Here is a 17,971-nt window from a genome sequence, read left to right on the forward strand (position 1 = left end):
TGGTTTGCTTCATTTATTTTCGGCCCTTTTTCTTAGCCATAGTCTGACTAACAATGCTAGTCAACATGAGCCTAGCAGACTCCATTACTTGATGTCGATTTGGTAATGTGCATACGCGAACTTTTGCACATGCGAAGTTGCTCCTGCAGCATCAATTCATGTAGTCTCTTCTATACTCCAGTCCCATCTTCATCATCTGTTGAGTGGTTCTCGGAGGAAGAGGAAGCAAGTCAGCAGGATCGATCGATGAGGTCAGCCCCCTTTCTTCAATCATACTAACCTCTGAGAGTTTTTTTTTCCACTGCTTGAGCTTTTGATTTCTTCATAGCCATCATAAGTAGGTCTTAAAACAAGTCTCGATATATGCATTATTTTTAAAAAGTTTTTCCATTCAGGTTTTCATTAATTTTACTAGGAGAGGCGTACTTTCATGTCTCCAACCTACGCCAACACATCACGCCCCCCATTTGAGGAAGGTTTGATGGCTCTTGTGGACTGTACTCCTTGCAATTCAGAAGAATGAGAGGGGAACTCAAAGAAGCATTTTGAATTTTGAAAGGCTTAAACAGAGTAGATAATCGTCAAGAACAAGAGGTTACAACTTCAGGATTGAAGGGCACCCATTTGAAAAATGGAGAGAGATTCAAATTCTCATCACATGGTGGTTGCAGCTGTTGTAGAGGCCAAGGTGTGGTTGTTATGGCAACTGGACGAGAGGCAATGAATACTGGGAGAACGAGAGGAACGGCTCTGGCAAAGGAAGCTCAACTAGGTATTAACAAGGTCAGTTACTGTGACAAAACATGCCACTATTGCCAGGACTATGTTTGCTGGCATTGAGCAACTGTTTGTGCTGAATTCCCATCCAGATGTCAATGAATGAGCAGCTCCTGAATTGAATCGAAGCCACTACGAATTAATCTGATTTTCCTGTTAAGATGGTGGCAACCCAGTTTGACATCGACATCATTAATGTTATTACCTTACTTTTACCGCATGTTTTTAAAAAAATCCAAAATGGTACAGAGTAAGGCTACCTTGCAATGCCTGGAGTGCTCATGAAGTTAAGCTTTTCACTGCAAGTTATATTGGTTAGAACAACATAGAGGGCCAAAGAGCCTATACTGTGCTGTAATGTTCTATGGGAAAATAAACCATAAATCCATTGAAATAACTGTAAGGTTAAGAACTCAGGTAAGGAAAGTATTTTTCAACCAGAGAATGGCAGGGATCTGAAACTCACTACCTGAAAGCCATAAGCTTCAAGGCATGGGGCCAAATGTTGAAAGGTGGGATCAGGCCAAGAAACCACTTTTTTGACAAACACTTTTGGCCTTCATAAATCTTCAGTGAGTCTTGTTCTTCATAATTTAGCCTGTCAGAAAGTCTAATAAGCTGCACCAGCTGCTGCAGGTGAGTGGGTCAACACCTCTCCTCTATGCTGCTACATTAATGGCCAAATTAGAATGCAAAAATATTAAGATTCCCTGGGCTGGTTGTCAAGAACAAAGGGCACTCTATCAGAAATATCAGTGTATCAAATGTTATGCAGAGAAGGCAGGGGATCAGCCTGCAAGACAGAGTATTCACCCAGTCTTTGGAGTCTTTGTAGGCACAATCACTGAGAATAAATAAAACAGAGATCAATATATTTTACACATCAAGGGATATGCGATTCGTGCTGAAAAGCAGCTTTGTAAAAGATCAACAACAAATAATGGAGCAGGCACAAAAAGGTGAAATGACTGCTGCTTTTCTTATTCTTAAACTAGGAAATGTTTGTTTGATGAGGACAGCTGAGACCCAGTCCTCCTGTTTTGATCTTACCATCAACTCTGCCTCATGTTCTTTCTGTCGCTTCTGATCCATGCATTTAGCAATGGTTTCTGCCATTTGTTTCTGCTGACAAGCCAAGATTTCTTGTCGTTTCTCATTTTGCTCTCTCATTTCTTTTTCTGCTCTCTCCTCTTTAGCAAGTCTGTCCTTCTCCCACAATTCATCAAAGAGCTTATCCTCTTCCTTCTGCTGATTCTGCAGCCTCTTAGTGAATTCTATTTGTGCCTGCCAGTCCTTGGCCAGTTCTTGCTGTCGCTGGTGTGATAGTTTTGTTTGCAACTCCTCACACTGCTCTCTAAAATAAATAGCAATGGAATGACAGGAATTATATAATGATACAATTTAAATGAGCATAATATAATTAAGTTTGAAATCAAGAAAGAGAGCATAACCTGCAATATATGACAACCAAAGTAGATTATAGTAGAAATAATGCGCAACACAAATTATGCTGATTAAAAGATGGACTTGAAATTTAAAAATAAAATAAAATTCAGCACAAGTTATGAAAGTTAAAGGAGCAAAGGCCATGGGAAAATTATAGAGAAGGGCGATTAAAAAAAAAGTGGAAAAACATAGTAATTGGATAAAAATAATTTTCTGTCATTTAGTCAATATATTAGAGTTATGATTTGAGATGTATTATGAAATTACTGAAAGAAATATCTGGAAAAAGCATTCTGACACGTCTCCAATAGTGCAACAGTAAGAGAAAGGTGCTAACTTGTGTGTAATCTCGCATGAATTTCTCCTTCAGATCTCACATGATCCCAAGGCCATTCTTATTTTTTAAATTTTTCTGCTAATAATCAGTGCAATCTGGCTCAAGAATATGAAAGAGAGCCCCCAGGTAATGTAACGCCATTTGTGCTCACATACAAAAATAAAATCAGGTCTAAAAGCCTGAGGAGCAATGTGGACAATTAGAATACAAGTCAGAGAGCAACACATCCATTGAATGTAAACCATTCTTTGACACTAAGCTGCAGCACCTCAGTTTTTGACTTACACTTGCAGACATTTGATGTGTGATGAAGAACATTAAAGAACTTTAAATATTTCATTTTCCTGTGGGCATTTCTGCTTTGATCTACTGTTTCTTCTAGTGTTCTCTCTCTCTTATTGTATGTTTTTCCTTTGGACGAGAAAAGTACACCATGCACAACCTTTACTTGCTATCATTGCCTCATATATTTACAGCTGTTTCTGATTTCTGGATCATTTAGCAAATTAGCAAGGAAATAACCAGATGAATGACAAAACAAATCCATGAATATCAAAGCAAAAATAATATGGGTTAAGCTCATTTTATCCAACATACTTGGTCAAGCGCAAGCCTGTATTAATTACTGATATTCAGCATTCTCATTTATCATAGATTCCATGTTGTACACATTTTTTTTTAATGTAGTTTATACATTGAATGGCAAAATTATATTCTCAATCCAATAGGTCATTTCAATACAAAATGTTACCGAAATTGTTGATCAAGTTTTTCTGCAACCAATTTTTGTCGATCCTGCTCTCTTTGCATTTTCAGTTCTTGTACTTGTTGCCTCATTTTTGCTTGTCGCTCTAAAAGTGTTTCTCCCAATAGGTTTAGTTGGTTTATGTACTCTTTCTCCTCAACTTCCAATAGTTCTCGTAGCCTCAAATGATTGAAATAAAATGTTATTTAAAGGCAGTTACTTATTACAGATGCACTGGTCAAGAGATTTCACCAACATAAAAATGCACCTATTAGTGAGTGGAGTTCTACATTTGTACATAGCTGATCATTACGTTATTTAATTAAGTAATTGAAATTAAGTTTGCTGAACAAAGACTATTCAAGAGAATCTTACTGAAAATATTCATACCAGACAATCAAGTGTAATCAATGCCATAAAGCGATGTAAATAACTTTGGAATTAATTTATATCAGAACTTGATGTAAACAATTTTGGATTACAAAGAGTTGGCCATGTAATGGTTCAATTATTGAATACAGTATGTTGTATGAATGGATAATTCAACTTGTTTGAAAAAACACTCTACATAATGTGAACAGTGGAAAAATAACAGTTTGTATAAAGTTGGTGGCAGCTTTTCAGTCAAAGGTGATTTCCACCAAGAGATAACCCCAAAAAAGGTTATCACTATATTTCTTTTTTTTTTATAAATGTTATTCAAATAGATCCTGGATCACCTAAATAACAGCAACGTGCATCAGCCTGTTTTTCATCAATCCTACCTCAGCTTTCAACACCATAATCCCTTCAGTATTGGTCAGCAAGCTTCAAAACCTGAACCTTTGCAACTGGATCCTTGACTTGCTCATCAGAAGACCACAGTTTGTGTGAATGGGTAACAACGTCTCCTCCTTACCAACAATCAACACAAGCACATCTGAAGGATGTGTATTTAGCCCACTGCTCTACTATCTCTACATTCATGACTGTATGGCTAGATACAATTAAAGTGCCACCTATAAATTTGCCAATGACACCACAGTCGTTGGCAGAATGACAGACCACAAGGAGGAAACATAGAAGAGGGAGATAGATCCGCTTGTAGAGTAATGTCACAACAACCACCTTGCACTCAACATTAGTAAAACAATGGAACTTCAGGAAGGAGAAAACAAACAAGTCCTCATTGAGCGGTCGGCAATAGAAAGGGTAAAGAATTTCTCTATCCTGGAACCTTCATGTTGATGCAATCATGAAGAAAGTTCACTGGCAGTAAATTTCCGATTATCCAAAATGCTTGGGACCTGACCTACATCGGTTATACAGATTTTTTTGGATAATCGAGGTTTCTTTAAGTAGCCCAGTAGTATCAGCAGAATGCTTGTATCAGCTGTCACCGATTCCTGACACCTCCCTATCGCTGTTGCCAATCCTGTCTGGGAGCCTGAGGTCTCACCTCACCTGTAAGTGGTAGAAGATTACATGTGAAGTCCCAGAAATTGTCCTCCAGCAGAATTTCAGTGACCCCGCTGAGAGGGTATTTGAGAGAGGAGCAGGGAGAGACCGTGGCTCAGACTGATGGAGAAAGAGCTTGGTATTCATTCCAAATTCTGAAAATGCTACAAGGCAATTTATCACAAAGTTGCAGCAACTCATGGCAAAAAAATGAAAATTTATAAATAATCAGTGCTATCCTTTCCTTCAATGTGTAACCTGTGGACAAATTTCTCCTTTGTAAAACTAGTTCCCTATAGCCCCACTTGAGCATGGTGGGTTAAAAAAAAAACTTTTTTCAACTTGTCTAAGCTGAAAAGAAAATTTGAACATTCGAGAATTTTGTTAAGAACAGTTTTCGGATAATCGGAAATGTACTGTATTTCGTTAGGAGTTTGAGAAGATTTAGTATGTCACCAAAGACTCTTGCAAATTTCTGCAGGTATACTATATAGAGTATTCTGACTCACTGTCAGGAAAGGTGCCAATGAACAGGACAGGAAAGGCTAGAGAGAGATGTGATCTCGACCAGCGTCATCATGGGCATTAGTCTTCCCTCCACTAAGGGCATTTCACATCAATCATCAAGGACCCTCACCCCTTGGGCAATGCCCTCTTCTCACAGCTACCATCAGGAAGGAGGTATAAAGACAAACACCCAATGGTACAAAAACAGCTTCTTCCCTTCCGCTGTCAGATTTCTGAATGAATGATGATCCACAGACACAACCTCACTTTTCTTTTCTTTTACACAAATTTATTTTTTTTAATGTAATTCACAGCAGTTTTTGCCACAAAACAACAAATTTCATGACATGTTCATTACAATAAATTCTGATTCTGATGGGCCTGTATATGTTGTATTGTTCTATGTTGTATGGTACATTTTCTTACCTTTAGGAGCACGTGAAAAACAGTGAACTTATTCACCTCTACAAAAACTAAAGTTAATAAATCGAATCAAATCTACTATTGCAATCGACAAAAAAAAATTCCTCCCACTATGATGTGCTTCTTTAAGATGTCACAGGCAAAGAAAGTATTCATATTTCAAATGACTTGCTTAAAATAAATAAATCACTTTACTTATCATATCCCTTTTACTTATTCTAATAAAAAAGTTAATGGATTTGACAAGATTTAATTTTAACTTTAAAGACAATAATATTATTGATTTACCTTCCTCTTCTTTCTTCTATGCCTGCTTTATAAAATTCCATTGCCTCTTTCAGCCTTTGCCTGATGCTGCACAATAGTCTTTTACGTTCTTTTTCTAACTCCACAACATTCTTGAGTTTGTATGCTTCAAAGTCTTCTACAAACTTTTTATATTCTTCACAAACTGCATCGCGATCTGCTTCTCTCATTATTTTGGATTGACTTCTGGTACCTGTATATTTTTCAGTCTGGAAAACATAAAAATGATGTACTTTGAATTCGAACAAAGTTTACATCATAGAACATCGTCCAAAGCATTTCATGTATCATTGCCACTCAAAAATTAGTGCGCAATCAAAGTTGGTAGGGGGGAGGGGGGGGTCAGAGGATTTGGCATTATTGAGAGTTCTGAGAGTTTGAGAAGGAACTGCTGGTTTGAAGTTGAAAATGGGATGGAATTCTAATGAAAATACTTGAGCATCTTAAATGGCAGGTACTGTGATACTAAGACAAAAGAAAATAAAGAAGAGCAGTGATGGGGGTGCAAAGCCTAGAGAGCTGCCACAAATGGACAATTGAATTTTGGATGTTATGGTTTACAAACAGATATGGTGAAAGAAATAGCTGCTCAGGGCCATTTAGTACAGCCTGGGTGATCATGCACAGTCTGGCCCATTAGATAATGTCCAGCATGCCAAAGTGTACAAATTAAAGAAAAAGGGAGCAAGAGTGAGCAGACAAAATGTCCATGCTTTGATATAAATAGAAAAAAAGGTCCACATTGCTGAGCCTCTGCAGGAATCAGGCACTAAAGCCTCAATGGTGAGTAAGCCAAGGCAGTATATGATGGTACAAGGTATGATATCCTTTGACAAGGACAATAAACAAAAATGTGAGGAGAGGTGGGGTGGATATGGGATGTTGAAAGCAATTAAGGAAAAAAATCAGTGTGCCATGGACGGAGTAATTCCTTCAGAATCCTGAAATGGAGGGAGGGGGAGAAGATTTGATGGTGGCATAAAGTGTTTTGGAGGTGTGGATAGAAGGATAGAAACCCAAAAGAAGAAATTCAAACCAGGAGGTCAAGATAAACTGTGCATAAATTTGGGAGACAAGGGAGGTTTTGTGGAGTTGCCCATTTGCAAGTGCCAAAGGGTTGGGAATCTTTTCAAAGGAATGCCCATTGCCTCTTTTGCCTCTTGCTGGTTTCTCTATTTCAACATCATCATGAAGACCAGAAATAACCTCCAATGCTGTTTCCCACTACAAATTGACTCCTTGAAATATTTTTCTCTCGTCCATCCATCTCACTTCCAACAAATGAGGAAAGCACAAAAGAAATGAAATTTAATGGGATGGCAGTGTCTACAGCACAATGGTGTAGCTCAGTATTGTACAGCTCCAAATACCTGGGTTAATCCAGACATCTGGTACTCCTGTGTGGAATTCATATTCATACTGTTTGGGTTTTTTTTAAACCACATTCCAAATGCGTACAAATTGGTAACCCCCATGGTAAATCATGTGTGAGTGAGTTGTAGAATCTGGGGGAAGTTGTTGGAAACATTGGGCCAGAGAATTAGAGTACTTTCATAGCACATAAACAGACTCTTTGGCCCAACAAGCCCATATCAACCAAGTTGTTTAACTGATCTCATCCTATTTTGATTGTGTTTAAGCCCTAAACCATGTACCTGTCGAAATGTGTTTTCAATGTGCTATTTGTACCTAAGATTTGTATAAATAGGATTAGTAGAAGTGGGAGCTTAAATGGTATTTTAAAAGGAGTCTGATATTCACAGTTAGTATTGTCTGAAGTGAAGGATGGGGACACCGATTAAAGGAATTCATTGGAGTTCAAAAGAGCACTTTCAAATACTTCTAATAAAGAAATCACAGGCATGTACAGCATATTTAGTTCATACCGCAGCACCTAAGAAATCACAAAATTCTGTGGACACCATGGTTGAAGTACAAACACAAAATGCTGGAGAAGCTCAGCAGATCAAACAGTGTCCCTTATGTAGCAAAGGCATATAATCAGCATTTCGGGTTTCAACCCTTCATCAAAGTATGAGAAAATGCCGGTGAGTGTGGTGACAGATTATGTTATATTTTATATTGTATATAGATATGTTTTAAAAAGAGATAAATTGGGGTAAGGTTTGTTAGTGTAGGTTACATAAAAACACTAAAACAGATCTTGTTACGAGCCCAATGGACCCCAAAACCCAGCAGCAACAGACATTCACCAAGACAAGTAGTTACTTAAACAAAACTTGTTTTTAATTACCTTTAAACGTTAAGCATCTTTTTTATATAAGCTAAAACACGTTTTCTCTTAATCGGATTATTTAAAACCTGAACATTAAACATTGCAAAGTTTATATTAGACATTATTATCAAACTAAAACTCAAACAATAAATATTTAAAAAATCCTTAACTTTCTATCCCTTCTACTAACTAAACAAAAAAACCTTAAAAGCCCCCTTTACTTTCTATCTCTTCTAATAATTCAAAAAAAGATTTAATCTTAAAGCTTCCCTTGATAAATGATCACTAAACAAAACAGCACTACAAAGTAGTAACTCCCCACTTAGCTGGGTGTGGACAGAAAAAATCTCCCCCCCTCCCCCCCCCCCCCCCCCCCCCACAGGTGGCAGATAACTTCAGAAAGCTTCAGCAACCTCTCTTTCCCCCAATCGGACTTGTAAAATGATAAATCTAAATCAGCTCACAGCCCCATTGATTTTAATCTCAAAACTTGATCATCAATATCAATCAAGCACTTTGACAGATTCCCATTCCCGTTTCCATTCTTCTTCTCAGATATCCTCCTCTTAGGTGAGGAGTGCCTTTCAAGAACCCTATCAGGCTGAGAATTAGCAAAGATTAAAGCATCATAATCATTCACAAATAAAGTTATTGAAAATTACTATTAAAAATTTCCAATACTGCAGGATATCTAAAAGAAAAAAAGATTTAAATAAAGTAGATACGAGAATTTTTATGGAAAGGAAAATTAGCAAGAGTAGCGACGTACAAATTGTCCTGGCAGTAAGCTTTGGGAGGTTTGCAATTACCTAATTTTTAAAATTATTATGAAGCAGCTCAATTAAGATTTATTAATCGTATATTAGATATTTTGAACCCTCCTAGTTGGGCTAGGGTGGAATTAGCTGCGATATTGGAACCTTGTCCCCATCAGTTTGTATTTAAATGGAATACTGTCTTACTACAGAAATGTAATGTACCAATTTTGAAACATTTATTAGAAATTTGGACTAAAAGGAATTTATTAATAGGATCAAAAGGTAGTTTATCAGTTCAAACCTCAATATATCAGAATAAATGGATTCCTTTTTCATTGAATGATAGAGTTTTAGAAGATTGGTGGATTAAAGGAATAAAAAGATTGCAGGATTGTTTTGTGGAAGGGAAATTTTTATCATTTAATCAGCTTAAAGAGAAATTTGGGATTTTAGAGAATTATCTGTTTGTTTATGATCAAATTAGGGCATTAGTGAAAGATAATTTTGGAAGAGAAATTAAAATTTCTAAGTTAACTAAATTTAATTTATGGTTTCATATTTTTCAGATAAAGGTTTATATCAGAAATGTATCCATTATTACAAGATACAATGGTTAAAAAAAAGAAACATCTAGGATTAAATAGGAGCATGATTTAAATTGTGAGATTAGTGAGGTGGATTGGGAAAATATGTGTTATAATGGGTTGACTAAATTAATTAATACAAGATATAGTATGGTTAATTATAATTTTTTGCATCAGTTATATTAACCCCTGAAAAATTGAAAAAATATGGATTTAATAATTCAGATGGTTTTTTTAAACTTTATTTATTCGTTCAAAAAACTAATATATGACATATACAGAAATTAAACATGAACAGGAACCTTTCTTGAAAATATATATAGAAAAAAAACCCCCTTCTGCCATAAAAAAAGGAGAACCATATAAAAAAAATATTATGATAAAGGCTTTATATAATAGCCCGAAGGCTAGAATTGCTGTTAATGGCCAAATTTCAGAATCTTTTAGTTTGACAAGATCTACTAGACAAGGATGTCCGTTGTCACCTGCTTTATTTGCTATAGTTATTGAACCTTTAGCACAATTAATATGTCAAAATGAAAATGTTAAAGGTATGAGAGTTCTGAATGAGGAATACAAGATTAATTTATTTGTTGATGATGTTTTATTATATTTGGAATTAATGTTAATACGTAATTTCAAGAATTATATTCAATTAATTATTTTCCTTTAATAAAAAGGATTAAATTAGATTTAATTAGGTGGAGGGATCTACCTTCGGGTTTACTAGGGAGGATTAATACCATAAAAATGAATATTTTTCCTAGATTACAATATTTGTTTCAATCAATTCCTTATTTAAAAAAAAAGTTTTTTAAGGACTTATATAAAGCAATTAGAGAATTCTTATGGAAGGGAAAATTTCCGAGAGTAGCAATAAGAAAATTGATGTAGGATTTTCAATTTGGAGGTTTAAGATCACCGAATTTTCAGCATTATTACGAAGCAGCTCAATTCAAATTTCTTAGTGCATTAATGAATATGGACGACCCACCTAGTTGGGTAAAGATAGAAATGGCGGTTATTTTAGAAAAATTTCCTCATGAGTTTTTGTTTCAATGGAATAAAAATTTATTACGAACTTACGATGTGCCAATATTGAAACATTTATTGAATTTATGGACAAGTAAACTTTAAAAATTGGGACTTAAAAATATATATTCTGGAAGATTGCCATTATATAATAATCAACTTGTTCCTTTTACGGTCTCCAATGCCACTTTGAAACAATGGGAAAAGAAGGGAATAAAAAAATTATCTGATTGTTTTTATGAGGGTTGTTTTTGTTCCTTTGATGAATTACAAAGGAAATATGGTATTAGTGCAAATTCTATATTTGTATATTATCAATTAAGATCTTTTGTAAAACAGTTATGTGGTCAACATATGATTTTATTGCCTGAATCTAGTTTTGAAGAATATGTACTTTCAATACCAAAAAAGGGATATATATCTGATTTGTATTGTATTTTACAAGAAATTGATAGTAAAAAAGACTGGGATAAAGATAAGTTGAAATAGGAAAAAGATTTAGGACATAAAATAGCTGAAGAAGCTTGGATGGAAATTTGTCAGAATAGTATTTGGAAATTAATTAATGCTAGACTAGCGATGATTAATTATAATTTTATTCATCAGCTATATTTAACGCCGGAGAAATTAAAAAAATTTGGTCTTAGTAAGTTGGATTCTTGTTTTCGATGTGATCAGAAGGCCAATACTTTTTTGTATACTGTTTGGCTTTGTGATCGATTGCAACAGTTTTGGAAAGGTATTCAATCTGTTTTTAACAGTTTATATAATATCCATCTTGTATTAGATCCCGATATATTTTTATTAGGGAACATGCAATCATTAATTGATTTAGGTTTAGAGGATTATCAGATTTCATTTATCTATTTAGCTATAGTTGTGGCTAAGAAATGTATAGCACTTACTTGGAAAGATAGAAATATACTAACTTTAGATAAGTGGTATTTGGAAATGAAATTTTGTTTGACTATGGAAAGGATATCTTTTTCAATTCAGGATAAGATGTCTTTTTATAAGTTAAAGTGGACTCCGTTTGCTAATTACATGCATTTAAGTTTGATTTAAATATATGTTTAAGTGTGATATTTTAGTATTGACAATTTTTTTTATTGTTGTTAGAATTTTTTTTAGGTTAAGTTTTATCTCTTTTTTTTGTAAGTGGGTATTTTTTTCCATATATAATATTGTCAATTTTATTAACTCTTCACTCTTTATTTTGGGGGGGAGGGTTGGACTAATTTTAAGTTAGACTATTAATATTCTGTTACAATTAATGGGGGGGGGGGTTATTTTGTGTAGTTTTCTGATGTAATATTGTCATCATACATTTTTAAATTTTTTTTCTATTTTCTTTAAATTTAATTCTTTATTGTATTCATGTTATAAAATTTTAAATAAAGTCTTCAAAAAAATATTTTAAAAAAGTTAAATATGCATATTAAAATCTAATCAATACAAATTGAAATGTAATATTCTGAGTATTACAGCCACTTATTAATAAAAAAATTATAATTATCATGTGAAACATATGTAATTTTTTCCATTATTAAACAATATTTCATCTCATTATGTCATTAAATAATATCAATCATATTTATATCTTTCCACGTCCTAGCAATACATTTTTTTGCTACGGATAAAGCTAAATATACAAAAGTAAGCTGAAACTTATCTAATCCCAAGCCTTTCAGAGGTTGCAAACTACCCAATAAAAATACTGTTGGATCTAAAACTATTTTAATCTTATACAGATATTCTAAAAACGATTGAATTTTCTTCCAAAAAGATTCTTCAAAACAGCATGAAAAAAAGTTCCAACCGTATCACCACATCTAAAACACAAATCTGATTCATTAAAACCATATTTTTTCAATTTTTCAGGTCTAAATATAATTGATGTAAAAAAATTGTAATTAAAATAATTGCATAACATGCATTTATCAATCTAGTTATACTATCATAACAGATATCTAACCAATCCTCTTCAGAAAAAGTAAAACCAATATCTGCTTCCCATTTAATTTTAGATCTATCCCAACCCTTTTTATCCATACCATCCTGTAATATTGATACATAAATGAAATATAACCCTTCTCTGGTACCTTCATAAGAGAAGTCTCAAATTTAGTCATTTTAGGTAAAATCATATCTCTACCAAACATACATTTTACCAAAGATCGAATTTGATAATAAAGAAATAAAGAATTCTTATCAATACCAAAATCATCCCTCATCTGATTAAAAGATACAAACTTACCCTCTTTAAAACAATCTCCCAAATTTTTCACACCTTTAAATCTCCAATGCAATAAACTTTGATTATGTATTGAAAAAGAAATAAGTTGATTATAATACAATGGAGTCAAAACCAATAATTTACCCCCGGAACCTATCATTTTATTTTCTTTATCCATAACTTCATTAAATGTTTTAGTATAGGCACATTATATTGTTGTACCAAATTCATATTCCACCTAAACAAAAACTGATGTATTTCAAATTCAGAAATACTTGCCATCTCAATTTTAGCCCAACTGGGAGGCCGTACCAAATCCATCAATGAACTAATAAATTTAAGTTGGGCTGCCTCATAATAATTTTGAAAATGTGGTAAACGTAGTCCCCCTAACTCATATTTCCAAGTTAATTTATTCAAAGCTACTATCGAAAATTTACCCATCCATGAAAACTCCCTAACCATTTTATTTAAATCTTGAAAAAAAATTTTATCAAGTAAATACGGAATAGATTGAAACAAATATTGTATACGCGGAAAGATATTATTCTTAATTGTATTTATCCTTCCCATTAAATTAATAGGTAATTCTTTCCATTTAATCAAATCAGTTTTAATTTTTTTCATTAATGGAACATAATTTAATTTATATAAAGATTGATAATTAACATTCAAAATTATACTCAGATATTTAATTCGATCAGTCCACTTCAAATCAATAATATTCTTATAAACTGAATAATCTCCTTCACTTACCAGTAATATTTCACTTTTTTCCCAATTAACTTTATATCCAGAAAGACATCCATATTGTATTAAACATTCCTTCAAATGCAAAAGTGACCGAGCTGGGTTTATTAAATAGCAAATAAATTAATTTTATACTCCTTATCTAAAACTTTCATACCTTGTATATGTGTATTTTGTCCCATCAACTGTGCTAAAGGTTCTATCACTAACGCAAACAAAGCTGGTAATAAAGGACAACCTTGACAAGTTGATCGAGTTAACTTAAAAGATTCCAAAATCAAACCATTCGTCAATATTCTAGCTACCGGTTTACAATATAGAGCCCTAATCCAACCAATAAAAGAAGGACCAAACATAAATTTCTCCAAAACTTTAAACAAAAAATTCCATTCAACTCTATCAAATGCTTTTTCTGCATCTAAAGATATCACCATCAGATGATCTAAAGATTGTCGAAATCTATTAATCAAACTAATCATGCGCAAAACGTTATCTGAAGCATATCTATTCTTTATAAAACCTGTTTGATCAACATGAATCAACTTTGGTAAAAATTTAGCCAATCTATTCGCTAATATTTTAGCTATTATTTTATAATCTACATTTAACAACGAAATTGGTCTATATGAAGATACTTACAAAGAATCTCTATCTTTTTTAGGAATTACTGTAATTAAAGCACTAGAACAAGACTCAGGTAATTCATAATGTTCTCCAACTTGACGTAATAAATCCCCAAACACTGTAGATAAATAATCATTAAAAATTTTATAAAATTCAACCAAAATCCATCATCACCAGGTGATTTACCATTCGGTATTTCCAACATAGCCATTTTAATTTCCAAATCAGTAAATGGTTCTTCTAACTCCTGTATATCTGCATCCTCTAATATCGGTAAATTCAACTGTGATTTAAAAAAAAATCAATCGATCCAGTTTCCTGTTTTCCTTCAGATGTATAAAACTTTTTATAAAATGAATAAAATTCATCATTAATCTCACGAGGTTTATGTAATAAGAGAATTCCGTCTAACAGCATTAATAGTCCTCGATATCTGTTCTTTCTTTAATTGCCACGCCAATACCTTGTGCTTTCTCTCCCCATTCGTAATACCGTTGTTTAGTCCTATTAAATCACACATTCAAATTGATAAGATTGCAAAGTATTATATTTCAATTTCAACCTATTTTCTGATCTTCTGTAGCATCTTTCTGAAATTCCTTTTCTAACTCATCGATCTGCTTCTCTAATTCAAGACTCTGATTTAATCGATTCTTTTTTAGTATAACTAATTATTTATCCTCTCAAATAGCTTTCATAGCATCCCATAATACAAACTTACTTTGAACAGAATTAGAATTTTCTTTAAAAAAAATTAATTTGTTTTTTTCAAAAAATCAATAAATTCCATATTTTTTAACAACATTGTATTAAATCTCCAACGATAAGCTATTTGAATTTTCTCAGGTTTCATATGTAAAATATAACAGGGAATGATCTGAAATCACCCTACTTTTATATTCCGCTTGTTGTATTTTCCCTTGTAAGTGTGCCGATACTAAAAAGAAGTCAATCCTTGAAAACTATTCATGTCCAGATGAATAAAAGGAAAAATCTTTCTCTGTTGGATTAAGACGTCTCCAAATATCTACTAAATTAAGATCTTTCATCCACGCTTGGACCTGGATTGCCATCTTGGATTTTTAACTTTCTTCGGAGATTTATCTAATAAAGGCTCCAAAACACAATTAAAATCACCACCAACTAAAATATTATCATTAGCCTGACCCAAACATAAAAATGCATCCAAAATAAATACTTCATCATCTGCATTTGGAGCATAAATATTAAGTCCAAAATTCACTAAAAATCTTACAATTCAATTTAAGAATACATCCTGCCTTTCCTCCATTGATTGTAATTCAAAAGATAAATGTTTATGTATCAAAATTGCTACACCTTTAGCTCTAGAATTAAATGAAGAAGAATATACATGTCCAACCCAATCCCTTTTTAATTTCACGGTTTCCTTCACATTCAAATGTGTTTCTTGTAAAAAGGCAATATCAATTTTCATTTTCTTACTATACGCCAAGACTCGCTTATGTTTAAATCGGACTATTTAATCCTCGAACATTAAAAGTAGCAAACCTCAACTTTGACATATCTACTATTATTACTAAATACCAATAATATCTTTATATAAAAACTCAAATCAACGTATATAGGCCCTCCAATAAAAAAAATCACAAATTAAAAACTAAAAAAATTAAATAAACTAAAAATTAAAAAAAAAGAAAATTCCCCCCCCCAAAAAAAAACTACCAAAAGGTACTAATACCCTAAACAAAAATTGGGTGTGGGTCACCCACCAGTGGCTGATGACTAGTAAAGAACTTAGTGCAGATCTCTCCCTCCCCAGCCAGATCTATGTTTTAGGTCAAGCCAAAGAAGAAGAAAGAATGTGTTGGGACATTTATACATACTGTTTGGTTTTGTGATAAAGTTCATCCTTTCTGGTTTAAAATTAGGAATTTCCTTCAAAATTTGTTTAAAATTCCATTTCCAAAAATTTTTTTGTTAGGTTATTTTATCTTGTTAGTGGACTTGGGGTTGGACAAGTTTCAGACAGCGTTTATTCGAATAACATTGACAGTTGCTCGTAAATGTTAGTACAGCAAGGCTCGCCAGAGGGGAGACAGGCAGCTTGGCAGACATTCAGCACAGTCCCCCCCCCCCCACTCCCCACCCCTGGCAGAAGAAGGGTTAAAATCAAAAGGACAGCTGCTAGGAAAGACTGAAGCAAGCGATACATTGGTACCATGTTTGGCCTTGAGATACTCTAACAGCCAAAATACGCCAGTATCTAGCAAGCAAGCGAAATATAATGAAATGTTTTATGAATATGACAGCCTATCTGGAGCTTCGTCTCAAAACAGGTGGCTCCTTTGCAACCTTGGGAACTGGTACAGGTCCTGGGTCTGAGGTGTGGGAAAGACTGGCTTCTGGACCCACTCCAGAATCGCCAGCGTGAGGCAGTGGAGCCTCGGCATGGCCATCTGAAAGCTTACTGGGGGTCACAGGCTGGGGGGGGGGGGGGGGGGGTGAGTCCAACCTCTCAGGCTCACTCTGAGTAGGGGTGCGAGGAAGGGGCAAACCAGGCGAGGCCAGATCTCTTAGGGGTACAGTGTCAGTATTCCCATCTGGGAGTTTAACATGAGCGTAGATGGGGTTAGTATGCAGCAGCTGAACTGTTTGGACTGGGGATCTGTTTTACGCGCCCGAACGTGGCTCTTTAGCACCACGGTTCCAGGCTCAGATAAACAGGCTGGCCAGTCCATCACAATTCCAGATTTCCTAGGAAAGGCAAACATACGTTCATGAGGTGTTTGATTTGTTGCAGTACACAATAAAGACCGAATAAAATGTAGTGCCTCAGGCAGCACCTCTGCCACTGGGTAACAGGATAATCATGTGTTTTTAAAGCAAGATTAAGTTTCCAGACTGTAGCATTAGCCCTTTCAACCTGCCCATTGCCCTGTAGGTTGTAGCTCGTGGTACAGCTAGTGGTAATTCCCTTTCGTACCAGGGCTCACCGCAGTTCAGCACTCATGAATGGTGAGCCTCTATCGGTATGAATGTAATTGGGAAAACCAAAAATGCCGCAAATTCTGTCGTGACTTAATGACAGACACTGACGAAACGTCAGGGCATCGCAAAGGGAAACCTGGAATATTCGTCAATTACAGAAAGGAAATATACATTTTTGTTATTGGAAGGCATCGGCACTTTAAAATCTAAGCTAATCCTCTCAAAAGGTCAGGTTGCCTTGATGAGAGTGGCCTCCAGAGCTTTGAAGTATTGCAGTTTGCATTCTGTGCAAACAGGACAGCTTTTAGTCAGTTTCCTGACTTCTTCCAGAGAGTAAGGAAGGTTGTTAGCCCTTATGTAGTGGAAGAATCTCATGACTCCTGGGTGGCACAGTCTGCTATGGATCTCTTTTAGCCTCTCCAGCTGAGCATCAGCAGCAGATCGTGACAATGCATCAGAGGGATCATTTAACCTGCCCGGTCTGTACTGGTTCTCATAATTATAAGTTGAGAGTTCAATTCGCCAGTGTGCCATCTTAACGTTCTTGATTTTACTTTTGTGTTTAGTACTGAACATGTAGGCTACAGATTTCTGATCAGTGACAATAGTAAATTTTCTGCCAGCTAGAAAGTGTCTCCAGTAGTGATCTGCTTCAATAATAGCCTGGGCTTCTTTTTCAATAGCAGGATGTTTAAGTTCAGTCCGCGTAACATGTGGAAAAAGAGCTTGGGGTGGTAACTTCTTAAGGGGGGGCCATTCTTTCCGGGTTGGGGCAGATTTCGCCCTTGCGGCCAATGTAGCCC

The 17,971-nt window shown here is 34.7% G+C and overlaps 1 protein-coding gene across 4 annotated transcripts in view; it reads right to left on the reverse strand.

Moving 5' to 3' along the window:
• The window catches only part of cfap53 (cilia and flagella associated protein 53), a 58,808-nt gene that overhangs the window by 35,967 nt on the left and 4,870 nt on the right, over window positions 1-17,971 (reverse strand). For 3 of the 4 annotated variants that reach the window (XM_069923889.1, XM_069923890.1, XM_069923891.1), the window contains exons 2-4: window positions 5,961-6,187; window positions 3,312-3,485; window positions 1,828-2,131 (exon numbers count right to left, since the gene is read on the reverse strand). In XM_069923889.1, coding sequence (XP_069779990.1) covers window positions 1,828-2,131; window positions 3,312-3,485; window positions 5,961-6,187 — 705 coding nt within the window. Of the gene's footprint in view, window positions 1-1,827; window positions 2,132-3,311; window positions 3,486-5,960; window positions 6,188-13,580; window positions 13,650-17,971 lie in introns of all 4 variants that reach the window. The other variant, XM_069923888.1, reaches the window with a different exon arrangement.

This window comes from Narcine bancroftii, chromosome 3 (genome assembly GCF_036971445.1).
Source record: "Narcine bancroftii isolate sNarBan1 chromosome 3, sNarBan1.hap1, whole genome shotgun sequence".
NCBI lineage: Eukaryota > Metazoa > Chordata > Chondrichthyes > Torpediniformes > Narcinidae > Narcine > Narcine bancroftii.